This window comes from Macrotis lagotis, chromosome 7, assembly GCF_037893015.1.
Source record: "Macrotis lagotis isolate mMagLag1 chromosome 7, bilby.v1.9.chrom.fasta, whole genome shotgun sequence".
NCBI lineage: Eukaryota > Metazoa > Chordata > Mammalia > Peramelemorphia > Peramelidae > Macrotis > Macrotis lagotis.
Window position 1 is genome coordinate 106,766,541 of NC_133664.1, and position 25,765 is coordinate 106,792,305.

General features: G+C 36.8%; 1 protein-coding gene and 1 pseudogene across 1 annotated transcript; both read left to right on the forward strand.

Annotated features, from left to right (window-relative positions):
* The window catches only part of LOC141494123 (taste receptor type 2 member 3-like), a 22,078-nt pseudogene extending 7,593 nt beyond the window's left edge, over positions 1-14,485 (forward strand).
* A 10,333-nt stretch (positions 14,486-24,818) lies between these two features.
* On the forward strand, positions 24,819-25,724 carry LOC141494124 (taste receptor type 2 member 3-like). The gene has a single exon (XM_074195268.1). The coding sequence runs from the start codon at positions 24,819-24,821 to the stop codon at positions 25,722-25,724; it is 906 nt and encodes a 301-aa protein (XP_074051369.1).
* The last annotated feature ends 41 nt before the right edge of the window (positions 25,725-25,765 follow it).

Below are 25,765 nucleotides of genomic sequence, written 5' to 3' on the forward strand. Positions count from 1 at the left end.
TGTCTTGCTTTTGTCAAATATAAGTCTAACAAAGAACAAGTGCACAACAAACTTTTCCCCATATTTTAATTCTTTGTCAATTTATAGGTAGACAAGCGCGTCAATTGGACATATGCCAAATGTCCTTCCTTAACAACCCTCACTCCACAGTGGGGTTTAAACCAAACACAACTCAGAACTGCCTTTTCTCCCCTCAGTTTGAAAACAGAGCAGTCCCACACCAGTTGCTGAGAAACACCACATGGGATCAGCTTAGCTGACTCCCTACAAAACCCAACCTTTTCCCATTTTCCAGAAAAGGGAAAACACAGAAGGAGGGCTAGAGATCCAATATTTCCTACTTTTCTAAAAAAGCTTGGATCTAAAAAAAAAAACAAAATGTGCTTCTCAATTATGGAGCTCCATCCAGTTTCCAGAATCTGGGCAGAGATTTCATCCTGGCTGGCTCACCATTCTGTAGCCACTGGCTAATTGAGTTCAGTTCTGCCTATGATGAATGATTATTCAGCTGGGGAAAGCAAGGGTGGAAATAAAACAAAAATTTATTTAAAAGGTTACAAGACATAGGAAAGAGGAGAGAGAGAGAGAGAGAGAAAGAGAGAGAGAGAGAGAGAGAGAGAGAGAGAGAGAGAGAAGCATTGGCTGGGCTACACATCAGAGAAGACTGAAGCCCTGAGCTGGAGTCCAACCCAGGTTTTTAAGTCTTGCCTCTCATAGAGGGCAAAAGGTGAACTCCCTTTCTCTTACTGGACCAGGAATTAGGTAGAGCGAGATCTGGATACAAATTTTACATTAAACAATGAATCAATAGTGTAAGGGACTGTTGTGTGTGAGAGTACTGTAAACTTTCATCACTTGATGTCTTCAAGCACAAGAGCACTATTTTACTGGTTGATTGGAGATTGCCACAGGAGTGGGAGTGGACCAGGGACTGGGAAGGATATTTAAGCACTTGTATTCTGGTAAATAAATGGAGATCTTGGACATCTTGAAGAACTTGGAGATCTTTCCATGGTTGTCTCCCACCCCTTTAACGTTTGATTGGGTAAGGATAGGCTAGGTGGCAGGAATCTAACACTTCCTGAGCAGCTAGTCTAACAGGAACATAACAAATGGTGCCCAAACAGGGATACAAAAGTGGAGCTATCTGAGTGGAGTCCAGGATAAGGACCAGCAAATACAAGCAAGAGAAATTCCAGTTGAGATCCTGGAGCAGAAGACTTCAGAGAAGTAACAGGTTTTGTCACCAGGGGGCTGATTTTTAAGGAAGTTGGAACAAGGAAGTGTGAAGAAAAGTGAAAGAAAGAAGAAACAAATAAGTATTCAGCATTGAGGAGCCAGTGGGAAGTGAAATCTCCAAGACAGCACTGCAGAGGGATGGACCTTCTTCCTCAGCAGCAGTCCATACTAGCCCCATGAACGGGATGCAGAGAATCTGCTGGCTGTTCCTTTTGGCTGCTGTTGCCTGCCTGACTGTGTTATGCATGTTAAGTGTGACCCAAACCCTTAAACTTATGACCAAGTACAGAGACTCTTTGTCAGAGCCACCGACCCTGATGCAGACTCTGATACCTATGACAAATTTCACTCCAGAAGCCACAACAAATTTCACTCTCCAGCCTACAACCAAGAACACCATGACTCTTACTCTGGCACAAGCAAGCCATGAAATACACACTAACTGCACTTTCTGTGTTGAGAGCAAAAATGTCACATGCTATTGCACAGTTTGTAATGGTGCTGGCTACTGTTCAGAAAATGTGACAACTCCAAATTGTACTGTTGTTAAAAATTCAAGTAATGTCAAATGCTCTCTCTCATTCTCTGCTGCTTCCACGTTCTGTGGGGGGGGAGGGGAGGGGGAAGAAGGGAAATCTTCCTTTTTAGAACTTTGAAACTCAAAACTATGTCTCAAAAAATTTATTTTAGAAATCAAGGGATCCCCATGGCTTCTTCCTGGTTGGGGGGGGGGGGGTATGTTGGACAGTTTTTCTTAGGCTATTGATTGGGAAGCTTCATAGTCAATTACTTAAGTAAAAAGGGAAAGACTTTTTTCTGGGATTGAGAAATTTAGATTTTGTCTTTCAAATGAAGCCTGTGCCTATGGCTTATATTTTTGTTGACCAGTCTTAATTGGTGTGTTATGTGTGTATATGTGTATTTAATCATCAACAGGACACTTTCACATCTCTCTACTGGCCTGGAGAGGCGGGAAAATGTTTCTATATTCTGAAATCTGGTACTGGCCAGAGTATCAATCTCAGCTTGGTAAATATGTTTCAAGAGAGTTATTTCTGTTGTTTGTCCCTGTGTACGTGTGTGTGTGTGTGTGTGTGTGTGTGTGTGTGTGTGTGTGTGTGTGTATTTTATTCAGAAGGAAATTATATTTGAATAAATTATATTTCTAAGAATTTAGGAATATTGAATCATATAATTTACTGATTTCTTTTGGGAAAGAGATATTTGTACTATCTGATCTGTTTTGATGTTAAATTGGTATAATTGTCGAACAGTTATTTATGTTATATGTTCTTTGTCTCATCTATCATCAAACTTTTATGGTAAGAGAAATATCACAAATTTTGACCCCTTTCTGTGATAAATCTGTGGATTTATGCATAATATAATGATGGAAATATTATTTTGTAAAATTTAATAACTCATGTTAATTGACTTGGATGCTTAGTTGTATTTACTATTGTTTAAAATTGATATTTATTTATACTATTTTTTTAGCAAGGCATTGAGGTTAAGTGGCTTGCCCAAGGTCACACAGCTAGGTAATTATTAAGTGTCCGATGCCAGATTTGAACTCAGATATTCCTGACTCCAGGACCAGTGATCTATCCACTGCGACACCTAGCCACCCCTTGTTTATACTATTTTTGAACTTTTGTTTACAACTTACATGGCATTCATTATATAATTGAATTAAGGAATTTTGCTTCAAAAAAAACCAAAAAGGGGGAGTACTGTAAACTTTCATCACCTGGTGTCTTCAAGCACCAGAGCACTATTTACTGATTGACTAGAGAGTGCCACAAGAGTGGGAGTGGCCCAGGGACTGGGGAGGATATTTAAGCACTTGTATTCTGGTAAATAAATGGAGATCTTGGAGATCTAGGAGATCTTGAAGATCTTGGAGAACTTTCCATCCTTGTCTCCCACCCCCTTCAATGTTCGCCTGGGTAAGGATAGGCTAGCTGGCAGGAATCTAACACTTCCTGAGCAGTTAGTCTAACAGGAACTTGACATAATGATACATCAAGAATGGGGATCTCTAGCCAATTTGAGCAGCTTTTAACAAATTGTTTCTGTTACAATTATAATTGTCTACTTATAATCAATTTACATCTCAAGAGTAGGTGGTAGTCAATTTATATCTCCACCCAATTTCTTTCTGTTACGTTTACAATTTCTTCATCTTTCCCCATGTATCACCAGGACTAGTAACAAAAAATTTTTCCCTCTATCTTTTCATTCCTTTCTGTTCATATTATAATAATATCCAAGTTATAAAAAGTTGCTTGACGGGGTGGCTAGGTGGCACAGTGGATAGAGCACCGGCCCTGGAGTCAGAAGTAGCTGAGTTCAAATCTGGCCTCAGACACTTAGTAATTACCTAGCTATGTGGCCTTGGGCAAGCCGCTTAACCCCATTGCCTTGCAAAAGCTAAAAAAAAAATAATAATCTAAAAAAAGTTGCTTGACATAACTGATGCAAAAATTTAGCAATTTTCATAATAAAAAAATCATTTATTTGAAACTTGAAACAAACCCATTTGTGATAAGGTGATTCCAATTCAGTTGAATGCATTTTCCAGTTACCTTCATAGAATGTGAGGCATCTCATCACAATTGAATTCATTGTATACTATTCACATTTAAAAACCTATATAAAATTATCAAATATGAAGCCATTGTATCTAATTAAGCAAATAATGACACTTAATATTTATAATGTTTGCCCTATGCCAATGTGTTAGGCAAATAGAGATGAGGTAACATGTTTAAAGTCACACAGTTAACAAATTTCAGATCAATACATTTTGCTAATATGTCTTAATACAATTCAGACTTATCTTAAATATCAAGTCAGGAGAGACACATATTACTTAAAATGAGACAAAAATGAATATAATTACCCCAAGATCTATGTGTCAAGAGATATTCCACAGAATATTTGTTTATGATATTAATATCACAGGAGGTTCATATAATTTTCAGCAAAATTATCAATTTCACAATTGATACAATTCAGAAAGTTACATTTACATTGATCAGCACTTAATTTTAATTTGCATGATCTTTAAATGCCAAACTGTATATCCCAATCCAATTCAATTGACTTTTGATTATGTCCTGATCACAAAAAGAACTTTTCCTTTTTTTATTGAAATAGAAAAGGTTCTGGAATACAAACATTCATGGGCCTAACTCCCAAAACCTGTTTTTCTAGTATCACTGAAATGACTCTCTTCTCTAGTCATAAAACAATAAAGAAATCATTCCAGGAATGGGAACAAAGGAGGTGTGAGAGGAAGGGAGCATTAGGGTTATAATGGAAAGAACCATATGCCAGTTCAGAAAGAAAAAGTATTTTTACATGCTTTCCCTCTCTAGGTGAACTTCATCTACTAACCTCCAGTTTTGTGATGGCTTTCCTAAAAGGGGGGGGGGGGGGGGGGCGGGCAGGAGTTGCTACATCTGCTATGACATACCTTCAACTCTCTCATGATAGCATCTCTAAGAGCCAGGGGGCCAGACGCCCCACATCTGCTACTGCCTGCCATGCCTCCATAATCAATTTAATGGAGCAAATCATTGTAAATAGCATCTCCAGTCCTATCTTTATTCCATTGTGGTCAACATGTGTCAAAAACGTGTTTTACCCCACCATATATCAAGGGTCTTAGGGCCTTCCAGGATTTCTCACAGTCTTGTTCCATCTCCCATTAGTATTTCTCCAGAATCCTGCCAACTGCACCAATTACCTTGCATGAAAATCCCTTATCAGTGGGATTTCCAAATAAGGAGTCCAGTCCAATTCCAAAGAAATATACCAGGATGCTCCAGATTCATCAAGGAGGGATGCTGAAACATGGAAAATCTAGATATGAGGAGTATGTAGGTGTTTGGGTTCCACCAGGATGTGAAGGAAAGATTGTTAGTTTACAATACAAAGACTGGACTCTGCCTATATTGTTGCTATGGGCAGTTGGTCTCAATCTGATAAAAAACTGATGAGATGACCCCACCTATTTTTAAATTAATCTAGTCTTGACCTTCTCTTTTGTGCATGCTCAAGGAGATTGCTGTTCTTGGCCATTAGTATAATGAGAAGGTCAGGGAAAATGTATAGAAACCAATGTATCAAATTTAGATTGTGACCCCAGCTTATGATTGGCATGAAGGAGCAGGAGCAAAGCTTTTCAAAGTGCATAAGAAACCTTGCCTTTCAGGGTTTCCCTGCCCCTCTCTCCCACCATGAGGGAGGTGTGCCATTTTGTTAAGATATTTTGATAAAAAACCATTTTAATCACTCTGGACTAAGTATTCACCAATTTATAACCAGTTCACCAATTTATAACCAATTTATAACAATTGGGCAACAGTTAGACAACATACTGAATTTCCAAATCAACAAAAAAACTCTAAAATACCTGTAGCAATTATAGAACTCAGACAAAGGGTGAAGGAGTTAGTTAGTGAAAACTGGCTGATAATTTGGGGTTTGCTCAGCTCAGTACAGGTCTTGCCTCCCAGAAACCTGGCTGCCAAATAAGTGTTTTGGCTGATGTCCTGGGCATGCAAGACAACAGATTGGTCTTGCCCTGGTTGTGCTCTGGTCCATGTGCTTTATTTTGGCTTATATTAATCTTGGTTTACATTATTTGTAGCTTTCATTGAAAGGGATTCCATATTATTGTTATTATGACCTAGATGTTATGACTTAGATGTTAATACTGCTAGAGATTTTTGCTAAGAATCCACATCATGGCTTTCAATGTTTAAGAGGTCTACATTATTATGGTTTTCACCAGTAGGCCTCCCACAAAACAAGTATTATCGCCTTTAATAAATGTAAAGAAATTGAAATTTTGAGGCATTAAGCAACCAAACTATGGCTTGTTAGGTAATAGGTATCTGGGGCAAAAGTCAAACTCGAGATTCTTTACAGAAAAATATTCTTTCTACTACTACCACATACTACCTTACTTCCTTGATGAATTAGTTATACAATTTGCAATGATATTAATAAAGTATGATGAGGGCAGCTAGGTGATGGAGTGGATAGAGCACTGGCCCTGGCGTCAGAAGAATCTAAATTCAACGCCAGTCTCAGACACTTAATAACTGCCTAGCTGAGTGACTTTTGGCAAGTCACTTAACACCATTGCCTTAAATAAATAAAATTTTAAAAATTAAAAATTAAGAAAAAAGTATGCCTAGTGGAAAGGTTGACAAATTTTAGTCACAAGTGCTGAGGCTGAATCAGCTCTACCGCATTCCTTAAGTTTGGGTAAGTCATCCAAAGTTTTTTCATCTGTAAAATGAGAGGGTTGAACAAGATGACTTCTTAGGTCTTTTGACACACTAATACCATGGTCCTGTAGTCTAAATGAAACTATTAATCTTAACTGAGAGGGGAACTTATGAGGATTTCACTGAAAAAGTCACCATGACCATTTGGATGAAGGAAAACAGAGAATGATAAATTTTGTGATTGTACTTAAGTACAATTAGATTTTATTTAGGTGGTTATATTTCTATAAACTTCATCTGAAGGTATACAACACATATGAGCAGAAAACTGAGTTTAGCCAATATTAACCACATCATACTATCATGAAGAAATTAAGAACTTATTTAATTACCATTAATTAGACTACAAATAATTACAAGTAGTACATAATAATAAAAATAACAACAATAATAATAATAGTTGTCCTTCATTCTTGAAGTTGACCATGACATCAGGGAGGTGCTACCATGAATTGGATTTGAGGGAGGCTGTGCTGTACTTAGTCACCAGTCTCACTTTTTCCTCCAGAGTCATCTAGGTCTTGTGGCCAGATAGGAATCAGGACAATTGGAGAAGACTCTGGATGCAAGGCAATTAGGGTTAAGTGACTTTCCAAGGTCACAGAGTGAGTAAATGTCTGAGACTAGATTCAAACCCCTGTCCTACTAACTCCAAGGCCAATTCTCTTTCCATTGTGACATCTAGCTGCACTAATTATGACTAATAAAGTATCTTAATCATTGCCTTCAAGTGACATTCATTCCCAATATATGACAAGTAATCTTTTCTTTGAGTGACATTTATCCACCTCACAATATTCTCAGTACTCCTCCACTATTTTGTGTGACAAAAATCTCTGTTATCTGGCAAACAGAGAATTCTAGTGTTTTTCATGGTCTCCTAGGTTGCTGCCTGAGAGGGATCTTGGATCATCAAGTCTAACTCTCTCATTTTGTAGATGAGAAAAACTCTGGTTTGGAGATGCCCACTGGTTTAATTAAAGACTCATAGCAAATGAATGACAGAATTGGGATGTAAATCCTGCCTTTGCCATTCAAAGTTCATTTCTCTATACTAATGAGGGAGTCTGACCTTTCTTTTCCTTGTTTGACAAAGGGAAACCTATAGTTTGTGGGGAACTGAATCCTCCCCTGTTTGGGGCACAAATCATTTTCCTTCATGTGACTCTCACCCCTCCTTTCTCAGTTTGACACAGAATCCTAAATTCATTTGCATCTTAGCAAAAAGCTGTTTGGTCTTTCATGCATGAATTTAAAGGAACAAGCCAAGTTGCTGAATGACCTGAAGGCTGGTCTACAATATACCTACATATCTTCTTGGAAGGAAACCACGAAGATCTCCTGACTGGAACTCCTGCCCTGTCCTCCCAAGTCAAGAACATAACTATTGGAGAAAATAGAATATTATAAGAGAGGAGCAAGTATCTCTCTCTTGACCAAGGTTGGGAAATTTCAGAAAAGCAGGGAGGTGACTGAGCAGAAATCCAGAATCAAGACAGAGAGTCCTTCTCTAAATATGACCAAATTAGCCTAAAAGATGTTACTGATTCTGACAACCAGTGAGTCAGTTCCAGGTATTTACTGTAATGGCTTCATCTGATTAGCAAATTGTAGCAAGTTTGATTACTGCCAGGCAAAGAATCATGATTCAGACCCAGGAATTCAGGTGTGGAAAGAAAAACAAAGATTTATTAAAAGCAGTTACAATGAAAAAGAAAATGATAGGGAGAGAGAGAGAGAGAGAGAGAGAGAGAGAGAGAGAGAGAGAGAAACAGTCAAGCAGAGTTCACTGGGTCAGAGAGAGTCAGAGACATTTGACCCGGAGCAGAGGTCTGGTCCAGATTCTTATAGTCTTGCCCCTTATCCAGAGGACAAAAGATGAATTCCCTTCCCCCTTACTGGACCCAGAATTAGGTAGAAGGTTGAAGCCTAAGAGGATCAGTATACAAATTTTACATTAAACAATGAAGCAATGATAGTCAATTTACAGTGCTTAATTCTCTTGTGAACATGTAAATTATTTGAATACTGTAATGTATGGAACCTCCAACCAAATTAAGAAGATTTAACAGCCTTTAAGATTACCATTTTTGTTTCTGCTAGTTGACAATTCTCTACATCTTTTACCTGCAACATTTCCCCCAGCAAAATTATTCAGGACCCAGAGTCTTCTGGGCCTTTCAGAGTCCATTTGCATGAATGCATTACAATGAGGACTTCAATGAAGGAGCTGAGGGATCGTCCAGAGAATGATTGGCTGGCACAACTGGTTGGCATCCTGCAGAGATTGGTCTTAGAACTATACAGCTAAGAGAAACAAAACTCAAGAGAGAAAAATGAGCAAGCAAATGAGCAGAGATATTATAAAGAAAAGGCTATTTAACAGAGGTCCAATAATTAGGGAAAAACTAGGTCTCTAAAGAGCAAGAATTATACTTTATGATCCTAAGGCAGTATCAAAATACCTTTTACAAGAACATGGGTTCCAATATAACAGATTCATTAATGTATGCCACATAAGTTGTAAACAAAAGCTCAAAAACTGTATAAAAATATACTGAAAAATCATTTTAAAACTGCACAAATCCAAAATTTTCTATTTTGCTTTGGTCATGTTTAGAATGAACAAAAATTCCAGTTGAAGAATGGATCTCACTTTTAAAGCAGTTTAATATATATATATATCTCAATAGGCATTATCCTGATATAAATAGTCAAGTTCCTTAAGGGAACTTGTTGTGATAAAAAGTCACATGCTTTGTTAAAAGGCCAAGACAAAAATACTTGCCAATTATTTAAAATTTAGAAGATAAAGTTCTAATGAATTACTCTCATACTTAATTATGGTGCACCTGGAATGATCATGGCAATTTTCTATTAAAGAGCAGAGAGGGATACAAGGACATGTTACCTTATGATGTCATACAGACAATCCTTTTCAATGAGCCAGGTAAAGGATTCCTTTAAGAGAATCCTACCCCAATTGAGGCTAGGGTTGTTCTTTCAAAGGCCACTCACTCCATCAAACATCAAACCCCTGGGGCTAATGGCTTCATTGGCATATTGCTGTCTTTCTATTTTAACATACCTAATGTCAGATCAATTATCAACACATTGTAATGTAATATAGCAATTACCTATAACCAGAGCTTCAGGTAGCTTGAGCACTAAGGAGAATCAAGAGTGTGCCAGGTTGTAATCTGGTGTGAGAGATCCAGGAAAAAAATAATTCAATTGTTGCTCATGTACCTAAGAACAGTGCTGTAAATGAAATGCAATAAACAGATTTTGAGATATAAAAACACAATGACCCTAATTCAAATTTTTTAAATAAAATCAGCTTTTTGCAATGAACTCATTTAGTTACTATGTTTAAAATAACTAAACATCTCTTTCTGGCTAGGAGGTTGCCCCTCATCTCCATACTTCTCACATACAATTGGCTAGAGGTTGACACAGAGAAATTTCAAATTATCATCATTATCTTATCTTCTTCATGTTACATGGGTGCTTTTCTCTCAAAGCAAATAATCACAGTTTAGTCCCAGTTTACACACACATACACACACACACATACACACATACACACACACACACACACACATATATATATATAGCTAGAAACTTCTAGACATAAACTTTTAACTACTAGCCAACTTCAAAATACAAATTATTACTTTCAGAATTCTTCAAAAAACCATTAGAACATCTTAGGTGGGGCAGCTAGGTGGCGAAATGGATAAAGCACTAGCCCTAGAATCAGGAGTACCTGGGTTCAAATCCGATCTCAGACACTTAATAATTACCTAGCTGTGTGGCCTTGGGCAAGCCACTTAACCCCAATTTGTCTTGCAAAAAAAAAAAAAAAACCCTAAAAAAAAAGAACATCTTAGGTGACCTTAAATTTCTAACATGTGCTATTGATTCTAATGCAATAAAACAATAGTAAACTCAACCAGGCATTCAAGTCAATTAATAACATGAGTTATTAAATTTTTCAAAATAATATTTCCATCATTATATTATGCATGAATCCATAGATTTATCCCAGAAAGGGGCCATAATTTGTGATATTTCCCTTACCACACTTTCAAAGCAATCACATGTTAATTCAAGGCTTTAACATTACAGAATTCAAAGAGCTTACATGTTCACAAGAGAACAAAACACTGTAAATATAATTTCTTTGAAGTTACAAAAGAATATCACATAACTGGTAAATATATCGCATTCATCAATAAGTTATCTTATAGAGGAACACGAAATTGCTATGTTCAGTCAGTCAGAGATACCTGCAGTTACCATGAGAAAGTCCATATTCTTGACTTCTTTAAACTTAAGCATACATTATTAATTTTACATTAAACAAGATTCTTATTTAAACATCTTGTTCCCCTTAGGACAAGGGCAAAATGCTATAATTCTAGGCAATGTTAATACATTTTCTTATTTTCAAATAATAGATGTTAAGTAGATTTTACTTTCAGTTTTATATATATGTGTGTGTGTGTGTGTGTGTGTGTGTGTGTGTGTGTGTACATATACACACACACACATATATTACATATACATCCATGATCCCTTCCATAAATATGTAAGAGACAAAGATTATAAACTTTCTTCCTTTATCAACAAAAGACCTGGTGGGATTATTGACAATGTATTATCAATATCGATTTAACATCAAAACAAATCAGATTACAAAATTTAGCACATTTCTCCTTCCCAAAAGAAATAAGTAAATATATTATATATGATTCAATATTCCCAAATTCCTTGACATACAATTTATCCCAATTATGTTCTCCTTCTTAATAACATATATAAATTCTCAAGACTTGTTACAGAACTTTCAAAGGTGACTAAATTACTCTCATTTAACTCTGATAGTTTCTTTTTTTAAATACAAGGTGGTGACTTTTTCCTATCAAAGGCTTTCCCCACACTCTCTTCAAAGCCTCTTGAAGACAGAAAGTCAGCATTTACTAAACCTTTAAGTCTCAATTAACATAAGTTGAATACAGCTGTCAATCAATAGTAGGTTAACAAAAGCTTAGCTGAGATCATTTCACAAACTTTGCAGTTACAAGCTTTCAAATGGTATAAGGGATAGGCTCAGATCCCAACTTCATTAATTACTTAATTTTAAATTAGACCTTTTTAAGCAAATAAATTAAAAACCCAAAATAAAAGGAATAACATTTAACTCAGGTAACTGTGACCATTTCAGATATGAATTACAAACACAGAGACAACTCTTTCAAATTTCAGATTTCAAATTTACCAAAGAGAGATTTTTGGACACCCTGGCCAGCACCAAAAATCTCAAAATTTAGAAACATTTTCCCACCTCTCCAGGCCAGTGGAGAGATGTGAAAGTGTCCTATTGATGTTTAAATACAAACATATACCTATACACAAATATATTATATTACATATATTTTAAATGTACCAATTAAGGGCAGTCAAAAAATAATTGTTTTAGACTCAAGTAGAATTTCTTGAGGAACCTCTTATATATTTTAAGATTTTGAAGTAGTCAATTAATAGTTAAAATTGAATGCATTCTTAAGTAACTTTATAAAGTTCAAATCCAGTTACTCTATTACAGGGATTAGTACAGGCTTAATTAAAAGATGAAATCTGAATTTCCTGGCCCCAGAAAAAGTTATCTTCCCCTTAACTAATTGACCATGAGGCTTCTTAATCAAACTGCCCATTTCCCCTTCCCCCTCCCAAGGGTGGGGTTTTCTCAGCCCAGATAATGTCTTTTGGGAATGGACTTGGAATTGATAAACACATGTAGTCTAAGGAAAATGTGACCATTTTCCCAGGAAGAAGGCATTGGGGGGGGGGGGGGTCCCTATTTTAAGCAATAGATCTAAAACAAGTTTTGGGGGAATCTTTCCCTTCCTGCAATGAACATGCATTCTATCTGAGACATAGGTTTGAGTTTCTACATTCTAAAAAGGAAGAGCTTCCTTCTCCCTCCCCCCTGACCCTGCAGAGGGTTGGGGCCACAGAGAATGAGAGAGAGCATTTCAAAGAGAAAGAGAAGAGAGAAAGAGAGTTCCACCCAAAGATAATTTCCAGGAGTTCAGGTGTTTTGCTAATCAAATCTAATTCCTTCCAAGGAGCATTTCCAAGTTGAAAATGGGGGGGGGGGGGGCTTTGGTACCAAGTTTTCCTCATGTTTTAATTATCCTAAACTTCTAGATAGGCAAACACATCAATTGTACATACATCAAAAGTCATTCCTTAAAACACCTCAGCACTGCCATCACTGGTCAGCATGTACAAAACACAGGGCAGGCCCACATAAGGGATACGGCGAAACATCTTAATGACTCCCCACAAAACTCAATCTTCATTAGTTTTCACAAGCCAAAAAAAAAGGGAAATACACACACAGAAGGAGGGATAGAGGTCCAATAATTTTCCTACTTTTTTAAAATCTAAAAAAGGAGCGTGCTTCTCACCTATGGAGCTCAACCAGTTTCCCAGGTCTGTACAGAAATTTATTCTGGCTAGTTCACCAATATGAAGCCACTGGCTACTGCCACTCATGACTCAGACACAGGAATTCAGGTGTGGAAAGAAAAATAAAGATTTATTAAAAGGAGTTACAACACAAAAGAAAATGACAGGGAGAGAAAGAGAGAGAGAGAGAGAGAGAGAGAAAAGACTAGTCAAGCAGAGTTGAGAATCAGACATGTCTGGCCCAAAGTAGAGGTCCAATCCAGATTTTTATAGTCTTTCCCCTTATCTAGAGGACATAAGATGAATTCTCTTCCCCCTTACTAGACCCAAAATTAGGTAGAGAGTTGAAGCCTTTGGAGATCACAATACAAATTTTTCATTAAACAATGAAACATTGGTAGTTAATTTACATCTCAAGAATAGGAAACCTCCACCCAATTTGACGAGATTTAACAGCCTTTAGGATTACAAATTATGTTTCTGCTAGTTCACAATTCTCTACATCTTTTCCCTGTATCAAGCTTGCTCAAAAGAAAGAATATGTCTTTTTCTGACTTAATCATTACCAGCCTGGCCATCTCCAGGTTTTGGTTGCTTTCTATACTCATACTATATATTATATATTGGCAAGGCAATGGGGTTAAGTGACCTGCCCAAGGTCACAAAGCTAGGTAATTTTTAAGTGTCTGAGGCTGCATTTGAACTCAGGTCTTCCTAACTCCAGGGCCAGTGCTCTATCCACTGCACCACCTAGTTTCCCCCATACATTATATTTTAATATCTATACTGATTTGCAAGAAGCAAGCAAAACAAAGGACATAATTACTATGATATAGTCTTTTATAAATTTCTTAAGAATCTAGCTGGCCACCCTACTACCTGAAGATTGCCAATTCCTGCCACCATGTCTTCCTCTGGCTCAAATGGAATTAATTGGATTCTGCTGGCCTTGGTGCTCTTCTCTTTCTTCAGTACATCAACATTGATCAAAGAATTTAATATTGCTTTTATTTACAAACAAAAGACAACCACAACAAACTTCACTGAAGACATTAGGAGAAAGAAAAGTATTTATTTTTTTCAATTATATCATTACTGGACTCTGGATGGTCATCCCCTTTACCTCATCCCCGATTTCCTATGTGCTAATCATCCTTTCCCTGAGAAGACACATCCAACAGACACAGAACAATGGCACTGGATCCAGAGACCCAAGCACTGAGGCTCATGTGAAAGCAACCAAAATCATCCTCTCTTTCCTCTTCTTCTTCATTGCATATTTGATTGTTTTTTTATCATTCTATTGAGCTATTTTCTACCAGACACTAGGACAGTGTTCGTACTAGTGATTGGTGAGAGGATTTTGACTTGTACATCCTTCTGTTTGCTCAATCATCCTCATTACTGGCAACAACAAACTGAAACAAGTATTCCTTGGGATCTTCCAGATAAAGAAGTAGAACATGAATGGTGAAATCAGGTGACCCTGCACCTAATGAAAGAGGAAAGAAGAAACAAGTGTTCACTAAGCATCTGCTGTGTATCAGAACCTGTATTAAATACGTTAAAAATATTTCATTTAGGGGCGGCTAGGTGGTGTAGTGGATAAAGCACCAGCCTTGGAGTCAGGAGTACCTGGGTACAAATGTGGCCTCAGACACTTAATAATTACCTAGCTGTGTGGCCTTGGGCAAGCCACTTAACCCCATTTGCCTTGCAAAAAAAAAAAACTAAACAAAAAATATTCATATTATTAAAGCATCTATTTGTACATGATGGGGCTAGAGACAAAGGAGGGAATTTGATGAGTATATGCAGCATGCTTAAATGGCTAAATCCTCATGGAGAAGACTTTAAAAAGGCATGATGGCAAGTCATGGAATAACTCTGCTCCCCAATGGCAAGCATGTGCTAAACTTCTGCAACAGGTTCCACTCTGTTGATCATAACAGCCAAATCATTGATTATCTCTGAAGTCAGAACTGCCAAAGGAACAGTCATTTCTTTTATTCTCTCCTTACTGGTCAATGTTTGAGGATGAGCACCTGGGACTCCAGGGCAGAGAGGGACTTCAAGTCATCTCAGGAATATGACCCAAATGGTGGTTCTGCCTCTTTTGTTCCTGTCTCTATTCTTGATTTTATCTTAAAGGATATTAATAATAGCTATGAAGTTGTGAGAATCAGAGGAAAGAAAAAGAAGCTACCCAAAATCCAGGAACAAGTAACAAATGCCAGGATTTTCCAAAAGCCAGACTGGGAAGCAAGGGGGCAACATCTCTAGTAATGTTTCAACCAACAGAGACTGAAGGCAATCAAGAAGGGATTGCATCAAGTGTACCTAGTGAAGTGAATGCTACATAGAAATTACTTTAACTCTGAACCCACTCTCCCAGAGACCAAATTTCTGCAGTAAATATGCCTTAGAAATGCTATTTTATGGTAATGGGTTAAATGAAACTAATGCACTAATTACTTGAAGGAAAACACATCATTGAGGATTCAAAGTAAAGACATTAGAGAAAGACAGTCTCCCCCAGTCAACATCCTGATGAGTTGAAGATGTCCTCGTACAGATAGTGGAGTTTATCATGACATATACATTCCAATCTAAAGTTCCTACTATCGCTGTTTTAATGATTAAAAGACAATGAATTCTTCATGAAGAAGAAAATCTATACATATCATACACCCATGGTTTCCTGGAATGAATACTGAACTTGAAGTCAGAAAACATAAGTTCTTAAACCAGTCCAATTGTGAATTAGCTATATGTTATGTTAGAAGACAAGTCAATTAACCCTTCTCCTCAGTTTTCTGTTGAAGTTCCTGATGACATTTAAAAGTATGAGAGACTAAGGACAGTCCTGTGAGAATAGCTCAGAACCATCAATGATTTTCATGAGGTTTCTTTTTGTCATAGCAATGGTCATATATGTAAGCTTTCAGTGACATTAGGCTGACTGGGATATCTGACCTTGAGCAGATAAAACCAGATTTAGTTTCACCTTAGTTCCCCATCAGTTGAAAGCTAGATTGTTGGGCTATATGCATGTGTTTTAAACTCTGTGCTTTTTGAAAGAAGTTATAACTCCAAGGAAATGTATAAAACTTCTGGCTCTTAAAAAGCAAATTCTTTAACTGTGGGAGTTAAGTGGCTGTTGATGTGTGGAACCCAAGCTTTTCAAGAATCATTCAAGTCTGCAATAAAACAGGATCAGTCTTATTGCAACTGACAACCCATTAGTGCAAAATAGATTAATCTTTCATAAAAATATCAAAAGTCTTAAGAGGGACCTGGCATGTTCTTGAGTCAGATATTCTTGGAAGTAAGAGGCAGATACATAAAATCTCTATTAGAGAACAGAGAGGGAGTAAACATCCAACCATGGCCTTTTCCCCTGCACCACATAAGAACAAAGTTATAGAACCTTGAAAAGAAGTTGTTCAGCTTCTTGAGTTAACTATCCATTCCATCTCAAAGCCCCATCAATATATTTAAATAGCCTGTAGCAGCATTGCATCTCACATGTCCACACCTAACCTTGTATAACAATGATTCACATTTCTTTAAAGTTTTTGGTTAGTAAATATATTTCCTGACACTGGAAAGTACCTGCTATATATATGCATGTCTGGCCCAGAAATTCTCCCTCAATAATATTTCCAAGGTCCCCCCATATAAGGGATCCAGTCCAATTCTGAAACAAAAAGAGACAAGGAGCTCCAGATTGATTATATTAGAAGTTTAATAATTTAAGGGGAATACTCACTACAGGGTAGTTTAGGGTGGCAGCTAGATAACATATTGAAATTCCCTCAAAATCCCCCCTCCAATCCTATTATGATAGAGAAATCAGAAGTGAATGAGGAGTTATAGAATATGTAAATACAGAATGACTATTTGGGGTTGCCTCAACTCAGCAATGGCCTCAGGTCCCAGATACCCAGAAGCTATTTCAATTCTGTTTTGGCTAGTCTATGTACTGGTCATGCTCTGATCAGTGTGCTTTTGGTTTACATTAATCTTGGTTTGCATTTTTAACAGCTTTCATTGATAAGGACTCCATATTATTACTATTATTATTATGATGCTTTTTACTCCTGAAGACTTTTGCTAAGAAACCCACATCATGACTTTCACTGCTTAACATAGCTTTCTCCAATAGTGACTCTATTTTCCACCCCCTGAAAGCTGCCCATACATTCTTTCTCAATATCTTCCACATGTTCCCTGGAATGGCTCTTCAATGGGGTTTTATGAGTTTGTTTGTTTGGGGGGGGGGGGTTGCAAGGCAATGAGGTTAAGTGACTTGCACAAGGTCACACAACTAGATAATTATTAAGTGTCTGAGGCTGGATTTGAACTCAAATCCTCCTGACTCCAGGGATATCCACTGCACCACCTAGCTGCCCCATTTTAGGGGGGTTTTGGTACAACTAAAAGGGATGGTCCCTTTGTAAGCATAAACTACAAAAGCACTACAAATAGCAATAGAAGAACAGCATGACAGAGAAAATAGATATCAAAAAGTACTGTATGTCCCCAGCAAAATTTGAAGTCAGTTCATGATTGGATCAGTGTATCTGGCATATGTCTTGTGGCAATTCCACAACCAGTAAAACACTGTTATTTTCAAAGAGAAGCACTGCGTGATAGCCAAGAGTATTGTGCATACATGCATGTCTTCTACTGACCACTTACTCAGATTACAGAAATTTGCTATAAAGAGAAAAAGGTGGGATAAGATTATAACAACATCAAACTTGTCCTTGATGACTCAACACATGATCCTGATGTTTGTTCTTCATTCTCAAAGAAGACCATGGTAAGGGAGCTGATGCCTTAACAAGCAAGTGAATTTGATTTGAGTGAAGGTGCTAAGTGACTAGATTCACTTTCTCTTCTGAAACCATCTGGATCCAGTGGCCAGAAATGAATCAGAACTACTGGAGATAGGGGCAGCTAGGTGGCACAGTGGACAGAGCACCAGCCCTGGAGTAAGGAGTACCTGAGTTCAAATCTGACCTCAGACACTTAATAATTACCTAGCTGTGTGGCCTTGGGCAAGCCACTTAACCCCATTGCCTTGCAAAAAACTAAAAGAAAAAAAAAGGAGTCAGTTGACAATCAAAAAAGCAGTTATAATTCCATGTCATAGGCAGACTCAAGAAAACTTAGGTGGGAAACATACCTGTTCAAAAGGACTACAGTGCAGAAACTGAGTCAGAAAGAATTTACCTTAGGCTTAGGCCAAGGTCATCCTCTTAACTTTTCCCCAGATACAGGCCTTCACCTGTAACAGTTCAGTATTACATTCCCTCTGAGTAGCTTGTGAAATTTCAAATCTTAAACAAAATCAGTTATGATCCCAAGAGCTTTTATCCCAAATGGCAAATTTCACCAATCACAATTTAGAAGCAGAGACATTTACTTTTCTTCTCATGGAATTGGAATAATCAATAAAAGTTTACCAGAATTCAAACATACATAAAAGATTTCACTTAACATTCTTCATTATTTTTCTTTTCTTCTTCTCAAATTTAAATTTGTACTGGTGTAAAGACCTATAATTAGAAATCACTTATATATTATATATAAACATGCAAATAAATCTTCAACAAGCCAAGTTCATTGTTTAGGAATTCCATAACCCAAAATAGATTATTTCCCAGGGCTTATGACCTTGCCCACACAGATGGTTTCCAGAACCTTTAAACATAAGAGGAATTCATAGGGATCCCAGGGAAGGGACTGATTATATTGCCCTTGCCTGCCCAACCCATCTAATCTACCCTACCATTTGGATTGTACTCTTTGACACCCCACCCTGTGCCAGATAGAATAGACTAAGCCCCTACACACACTCTCATACACCAAGGCAGACTGTTCTGCAAATTCATTTCAGATAAAGCTTTCATCTCATTCCTTTCCACACATAATAATCAATTATCAATTTTATGTTTCAACATTATGATAATAACTTTAAATAACTTATACCTTCATAAGCGATAACTAAATTGTTGTGGATGTAACTACCTCTTAATTTCAGGCAAAGGTGAAAATATAAAGTTCCCTAAATAGAAATTGAAAAATACTATAAAAAGGGGTTATTAGGACTGATAACATAACTGGTTTTAAATTTTTTTCCTCAATCTTTTCATTCTTTTCTGTTCATATTATAACAACCAAGTTATAAAAAGTTGCTTGACATAACTGATGCAAAAGTTTAGCAATTTTCATAATAAAAAAATATTACTTATTTGAAACTTGAAACAAACTCATTTCTCATAAAGTGATTCCAATTCAGTTGAATACATTTCCCAATTACCATAAACAGAATATGAGGCATGATTCATTGTATACTATTGTATACTGTTCCCATTTAAAAACCTATACAAAATTATCAAATCTGAAGCAATTATATATAATTAAGCAAATAATAATGACAGTTAATATTTATTTTATTTGTCCTATGCCAATATGTTAGGCAAATAGAGATGAGGTAACTTGTCTTAAGTCACCCAGTTAACAAATTTCAGATCAATATATTTTCCTAATTTGTCTTAATGCCAAATAGCTTAATAAATTTTGACAGCTTAAATATCAGATTAGGAGAGACACATTTCACTTAAAAATGTGACCAAAATGAATTCGATTATCCCAGGATCTATGTATCAAAAGATATCACATAGAATATTTGGTTATGATATTAATACCATCGTATTATATTTTACACAAATGCAATGTATTCCAACCATTTCATATTATGGGGTCTGCTTCTTCCAGTCAATCCACTGCCAAAGATTATCGCACATAAGAACACATTTTAATTTGTTCAAATCTGGGTTCCATAATCTCAGGAGAAATCCATGGGTTATCAATTTACTCATCACTCTCTATAATTTTTTTTCTATATTGACTTAATTTGGGGGGGGGGGATTTTGGAAGGCATTGGGGTTAAATGAACTTCCCATGCTCACACAGGGTAATTTTCAAGTATCTGAGTTCGGATTTGAACTCAGGTCCTCCAGGCTTCAGGGCCTGTGCTCTATCCACTGTGCCACCTAGCTGCCTCCTTTATATTGACTTTCAAATAAAGTTACAAAATTTTCATAATCTTTCTTTTTAAATAAAGTCAAACTTGCTCATACCCTCACCATACCTAAACCATCTTTCATTATAATAAACCTCTCTTATGGTTGAAAACCCTAACCTTCTTGTACTTTTCATATTTTCCCTGAAACTTTGTTATTGCTCTCCCCAAGTCTTCCAAACCAATTACTCAGACTATAGAACTTTCCTTTTCTTGTTCAATGATCTCTCAGACTGTAGTCATTCCCTGAATATTTTCTTTTATAATTTTAGCACATGTTGTTAGACAAAACCAGTAACATTAAAACTTTACTTTTCCAGATGGCTAATTAACTTAGACACAAGAAACCTTTTAATTTTTTTTACGGATTTGTCTATTACTCCATAATTCTTTCTCTTGATTTGTCACAAATCAGGTATTCCTTAGATGGAAGCAAAAAACATTCTTTAGAAATGATTAAACTCTTACAAAAATTTTAAACAACTTACAAAACAGTCCATTCAAGCTTTTAGTCAAATTCTGGTACACTATTCACAAAATTAGCAATAAAGCATTTTCAATTTACTTTCTTAAATAAATTCATCTTGCAAGGGAAAGAGCAAGAAATTTCTTCAAATTGAAATACAGAATTCTATGATAAAGTTTCATATAATTTTTAGCAAAATTATCAATTTCACAGTACACATTACAATTCAAAAAGTTACATTTACATTGATCAATGCTTAATTTTAATTTACATGATCTTTAAATATCAAACCAGATATCCCAATCAAATTCAATTACCTTTAGGTTATGTCCTAGTTCACAAAAAGAACTTTTTCTCTTTTTTTCCCATGAACTAGGAAAGATTCTGAAGTACAAACCTTCATGGTCACAACTCCCAAAACTTGCCTCTTTATTTTCTGTGAAAGGACCCCCTTCTCTAGCTGTAAAACAATAAACCAATCATTCCAGGAATAGGGCAGAGGGGTGTGAGAGGAAGGGGGTATCAGAGTGTAATGGAAAGAACCATAATCCAATTCAGAGAGGAAAAGAACAAAATCCTCCTAAAGACATAAACTGACTATAAAGAAGACAGTGTTTTTAACATGCTTCTCCCTCTTAATTACCCATCCCAGTTGAACTTCTTCTACTAATGTCCAGTATCATGGTAGCTTGGGGGTGGGGGTGGGCAGGGGGGCTGTTTGCCACATCTGCCATGACATGCCTCCAACACTCTCATCATAGCATCTCTAAGAGCCAGAGGGCCACACACCCCACATCTGCTATACCTGCCTTCCCTCCATAACCAAATAATGGAACAAATCACTGAGAGTAGCATCTCCAGTTCTATTAGCATTTTCAGGACATACCCGTCCCATGGTGGTCCACATATAAAAAACATGTGTCACTCCACCACACATGAGCATCTTAGGATTTCTCCCAGTCATTGGTATTTCTCCAGAATCCTGCCAACTACACTAATTACCTTGCCTGAAAATCACCCCTCAATGGGATTTTCAAGGCTCTTCTCAAATAAGGAGACCAGTTCAATTCCAAAGAAATAAACCGGGGACCTGCAGATTGATTATATATATAGTTAAATAAATCAAGGACCAATGCTCAAACATGGAAAATCTAGGGCAATAGTTAGACAATATATTGAATTTCCAACAACAAAAAAACCTAAAATACCTGTAGTAATTATAGAACTCAGACAAAGGGGAAAGAGTTATAGATATGTTAGTACAGAATGACTGATAATTTGGCGTTTCTTTAGCTTAGCACTGGTCCCAAAAACCCGGCTGCCAAATAAGTGTGTTTTGTCAGGAGTCCTGGGCATGCAAGACTATGGACTGGTCTTGCCCTGGTTGTGCTCTGGTCCATGAGCTTTATTTTGGCTTATGTTAATCTTGGTTTACATTATTTGCAGCTACAGAATCCTATATCCATATGCATCTTAAAAAAAGCTGTTTAGTCTTTCAATGCATGAATTTAAAGGGACAGGTCAAGTTGCTGACAAACCTGAAGGCTGGACTAGAATATACCTACCTATATTCTTAGAAGGAAACCATGAAGAAAAAAAAAAAAGAAAAAGTTCTTTTTATAATATGGAAAGGGATTCCATATTATTGTTATTATGACTTTTACTGGTAGAGATTTTTGCTAAGAATTCACATCATGACTTTCACTGCTTATGGGGTCCATATTATTATGGTTTTCAACAATAGGGATCCCACAATATGAGTATTATTCTCACTTTTAATATATATGTAAAAAATATTGAAATTTTGAGGCATTAAGCATCCTGGCTGTAGTTCCTTAGGTAATAAGTATTTGAGACAAAAGTCAAACTCAAGGTTCTTTACAGAAAAATATTCTTTCCACTACAACATACTGCCTTACATCCTTGATCAATTAGTTACAAAATTTGAAATGATATTAATAAAGTATGCCTTGTAGGAAGTTTGACAAATTTGAGTCACAAGTCCTGAGGTTGAATCCCAGCTCTACCCCTTTATTCCTGCTTTAGCTTGGGCAAGTCACTCATAGTTTCTTCATCTGTAAAATGAGAGAATTGAACAAGATGACCTCTAAGCCATGGTCCTGAAGTCTAAATGAAACTATTGATCTTGACTGAGAGAGAAACTTATTTATGTGGATTACACTAAATAAGTCACCATGACCATCTGGTAGAAGGAAAATAGAGATTGATAACTTCTGTGATTGTACTTAAGTACAATTACATTGTATTTAGGTAGTTATATTTCTATAAACTTCATCTGAAGATATACACTACATATGAGTAGAAAATTGAGATTAACCAATATTAATGCATCCTAATATGAATAAGAAATTAACTTTTTTGATATTACTACTAATAATTACAAGTAGTACTTAATAATACCAAATTTCCCCATTTTTAAAATACATTTTCATTTTGGGTCCTGAAATTTGAAAAAAAATTATTACATAATGTTATGGAACTCAAGTTTTATTCATCCTGACATTCAAGGATTTTCTGGTTATAGCTTTCAGGCATCTTTTGGGCAAGTCTGGTGCATGGACACATGCTTAGTCAATTGTGTTTTATGAACCTGAAGCACCAGTTGTGTCCTCCTTTGAAATCAGTCACTTCTTTTCCATCAGCAATTCTTCTTGCCTCCTGCTTTGTGGACACAGGAATTCCAATGGCCCTTTGCTCTTCAATTCATCTCAATTCCCCTCTCTAAATCAGATCATTTTGCTTACTTGCCTCTCATGGTCTTCTTCTGCTGGGGCATTTTCAGTAGGGTTTCTTCTTCCCATAGTCAATCTCTGATTGTTTTCTCAGTTGGAGGAAAACTAAACTTATGTTCAGCAGTCCGATTTCCATTCACTTTTGCAAACTCTGAACTTGAATTCAGCACTGTACAAAAATCATTTCTGGGTAGAATATGGCAAAACATAACCTAATATACCAATAACAAATGTGAAAAATGAACACAAAGACAATAGGAGCAAAAAAGTGGGAAATGCAAGTTGAAAAATCTATGACCAAGATGCTCCCAGATTTTAGACCCCAAATTTTTCAGGAAAGGGTGTGTCATATACATGGGGGGGAATAATAATAATAATGGCTGTTCTTCATTCTAGAAGAAGACCATGACATGACATCAGGGAGGTGATGTCATGACAAGGACATGAACTAGATTTGGATCGAGGGTTCTGTGCTAAGACACCAGCCTCACTTTCTCCACCAGAGTCATCTGGATCCAGTGGCCAGAAAGGAATCAGTACAACTGGAGATGGCTCTGGATGAGAGGCAATTAGGGTTAAGTAACCTGCCAAGATCACACAGCTAGTAAATGTCTGAGGCTAGATGCAAACTCCTATCCTCCTAATTCCAAGGTCAATTCTCTTTCCATTGTGCCATCTAGCTGCACTAATTATGACTAATAAAGTAACTGAATCATTGCCTTTGAGTGACATTCATTCCCAATATATGACAAGTAACCCCTTATCTGAGTGACATTTATCCACTTCACAATGCTCTCAATACTCCTCCACTCTTTTTGTGTGACAAAAAATCTCTATTATCTGGCCAACAAAGAACTCTAGTGCTTCTCATCTCCTGGGTTGCTATACCTCAGAGGGATCTTGGATGATCTAATCCAACCCTCTCATTTTGTAGATAAGAAAACTCTGGTTTGGAGATACCCACTGGCTTAATTAAAGACTCAGCAAATGAATGACAGAATTGGGATGTAAATCCTGCCTTTGTCTTTCAAAGTTCATTTCTCTATACAAATGAGGGCCTCTGACCTTTCTTCTCCTTGTTTGACAAAGGGAAATCTACAGTTTGTGGAAAAGTTTGGGACACAAATCATTTTCCTTCATGTGACTCTCACCCCTCCTTTCTCAGTTTGTCACAGAATCCTACATCCATTTGCATCTTAGCCAAAAGCTGTTTGGTCTTTCATGCATGAATTTAAAGGGACAAGTCAAGTTGCTGACCTGAAGACAGGTCTACAATATACCTACATATATTCTTAGAAAGAAACTGTAAAGGTCTCCTGGCAGGAAATCCTGCCCTATGACCATTGGAGAAAATAGAAGAATACTACCAGAGAGGAGCAGTAAGAATCTCTCTTCTGGACCAAGGTTAAGGAAACTGAAGAAAAGCAGGGAGGTGACTGAGCAGAAAACCAGAATCATCAGATAGTCTTTCTCTAAATATGACCAATTTGGCCCAAAGGCTGTTGGTAGTTCTGACAACCAGTGAGTCAGTACTAGGTATTAGCTGTAATGGCTTCATCTGTTTAGTAAATTGTATCAGCTTGGTCAAAAAAAAGAAAGTATCTTTTTCTGACTTAATCATTACCAGCCTGGCTATCTCCAGGATTTGTTTGCTTTCTATACTCATACCTGATATTTTAACATTCTCTTCTGATTGTCAAGAAGGAAGCAAAACAAAGGACATATTTACTATAATATGGGCTTTTATTAACTTCTTAAGCATCTGGCTGGCCACCTGTCTTAGCATCTTTTACTGTCTGAAAATTGCCAATTTCTCCCACCATGCCTTCCTCTGGCTCAAGTGGAGGGCTTCCCATGTAATTACTTGGATTCTGCTGGCCTCGGTGCTCTTCTCGTTCTTCAGTACCTGGACAATGATTAAAGAATCTGGTATTACTTTTAGTTCTAAACAAGTGACACCCACAACAAACTTCACTGAAGACATTAGGATAAAGAAAAGTATTTATTTTTCCAATTATATCTTTACTGGCCTCTGGATGGTCATCCCCTTTAACACGTCCCTGATTTCCTATGTGCTGATCATCCTCTCCCTGAGAAGACACATTCAACAGATGCAAAACAATGGCACTGAATCCAGGGACCCAAGCACTGAGGCACATGTGAGAGCAACCAAAATTATTCTCTCTTTCCTCTTCCTCTTCATTACATATTTGATTGCCTTTTTTATCATTCTATTTAGTTGTTTTCTATCAGACATTGTTATGGCATGGATAATTGGTGAGATGGTTTTGGCTGCCCATCATTCTGTTCACTCAATCATCCTCCTTATTGGCAACAAGAAGCTGAAACAGGCATTCCTTAGAATGTTTCAGATAAAGAAGTAGAACATGAAAGGTGGAACCAGGTGACCCTGCACCTGAAAAAA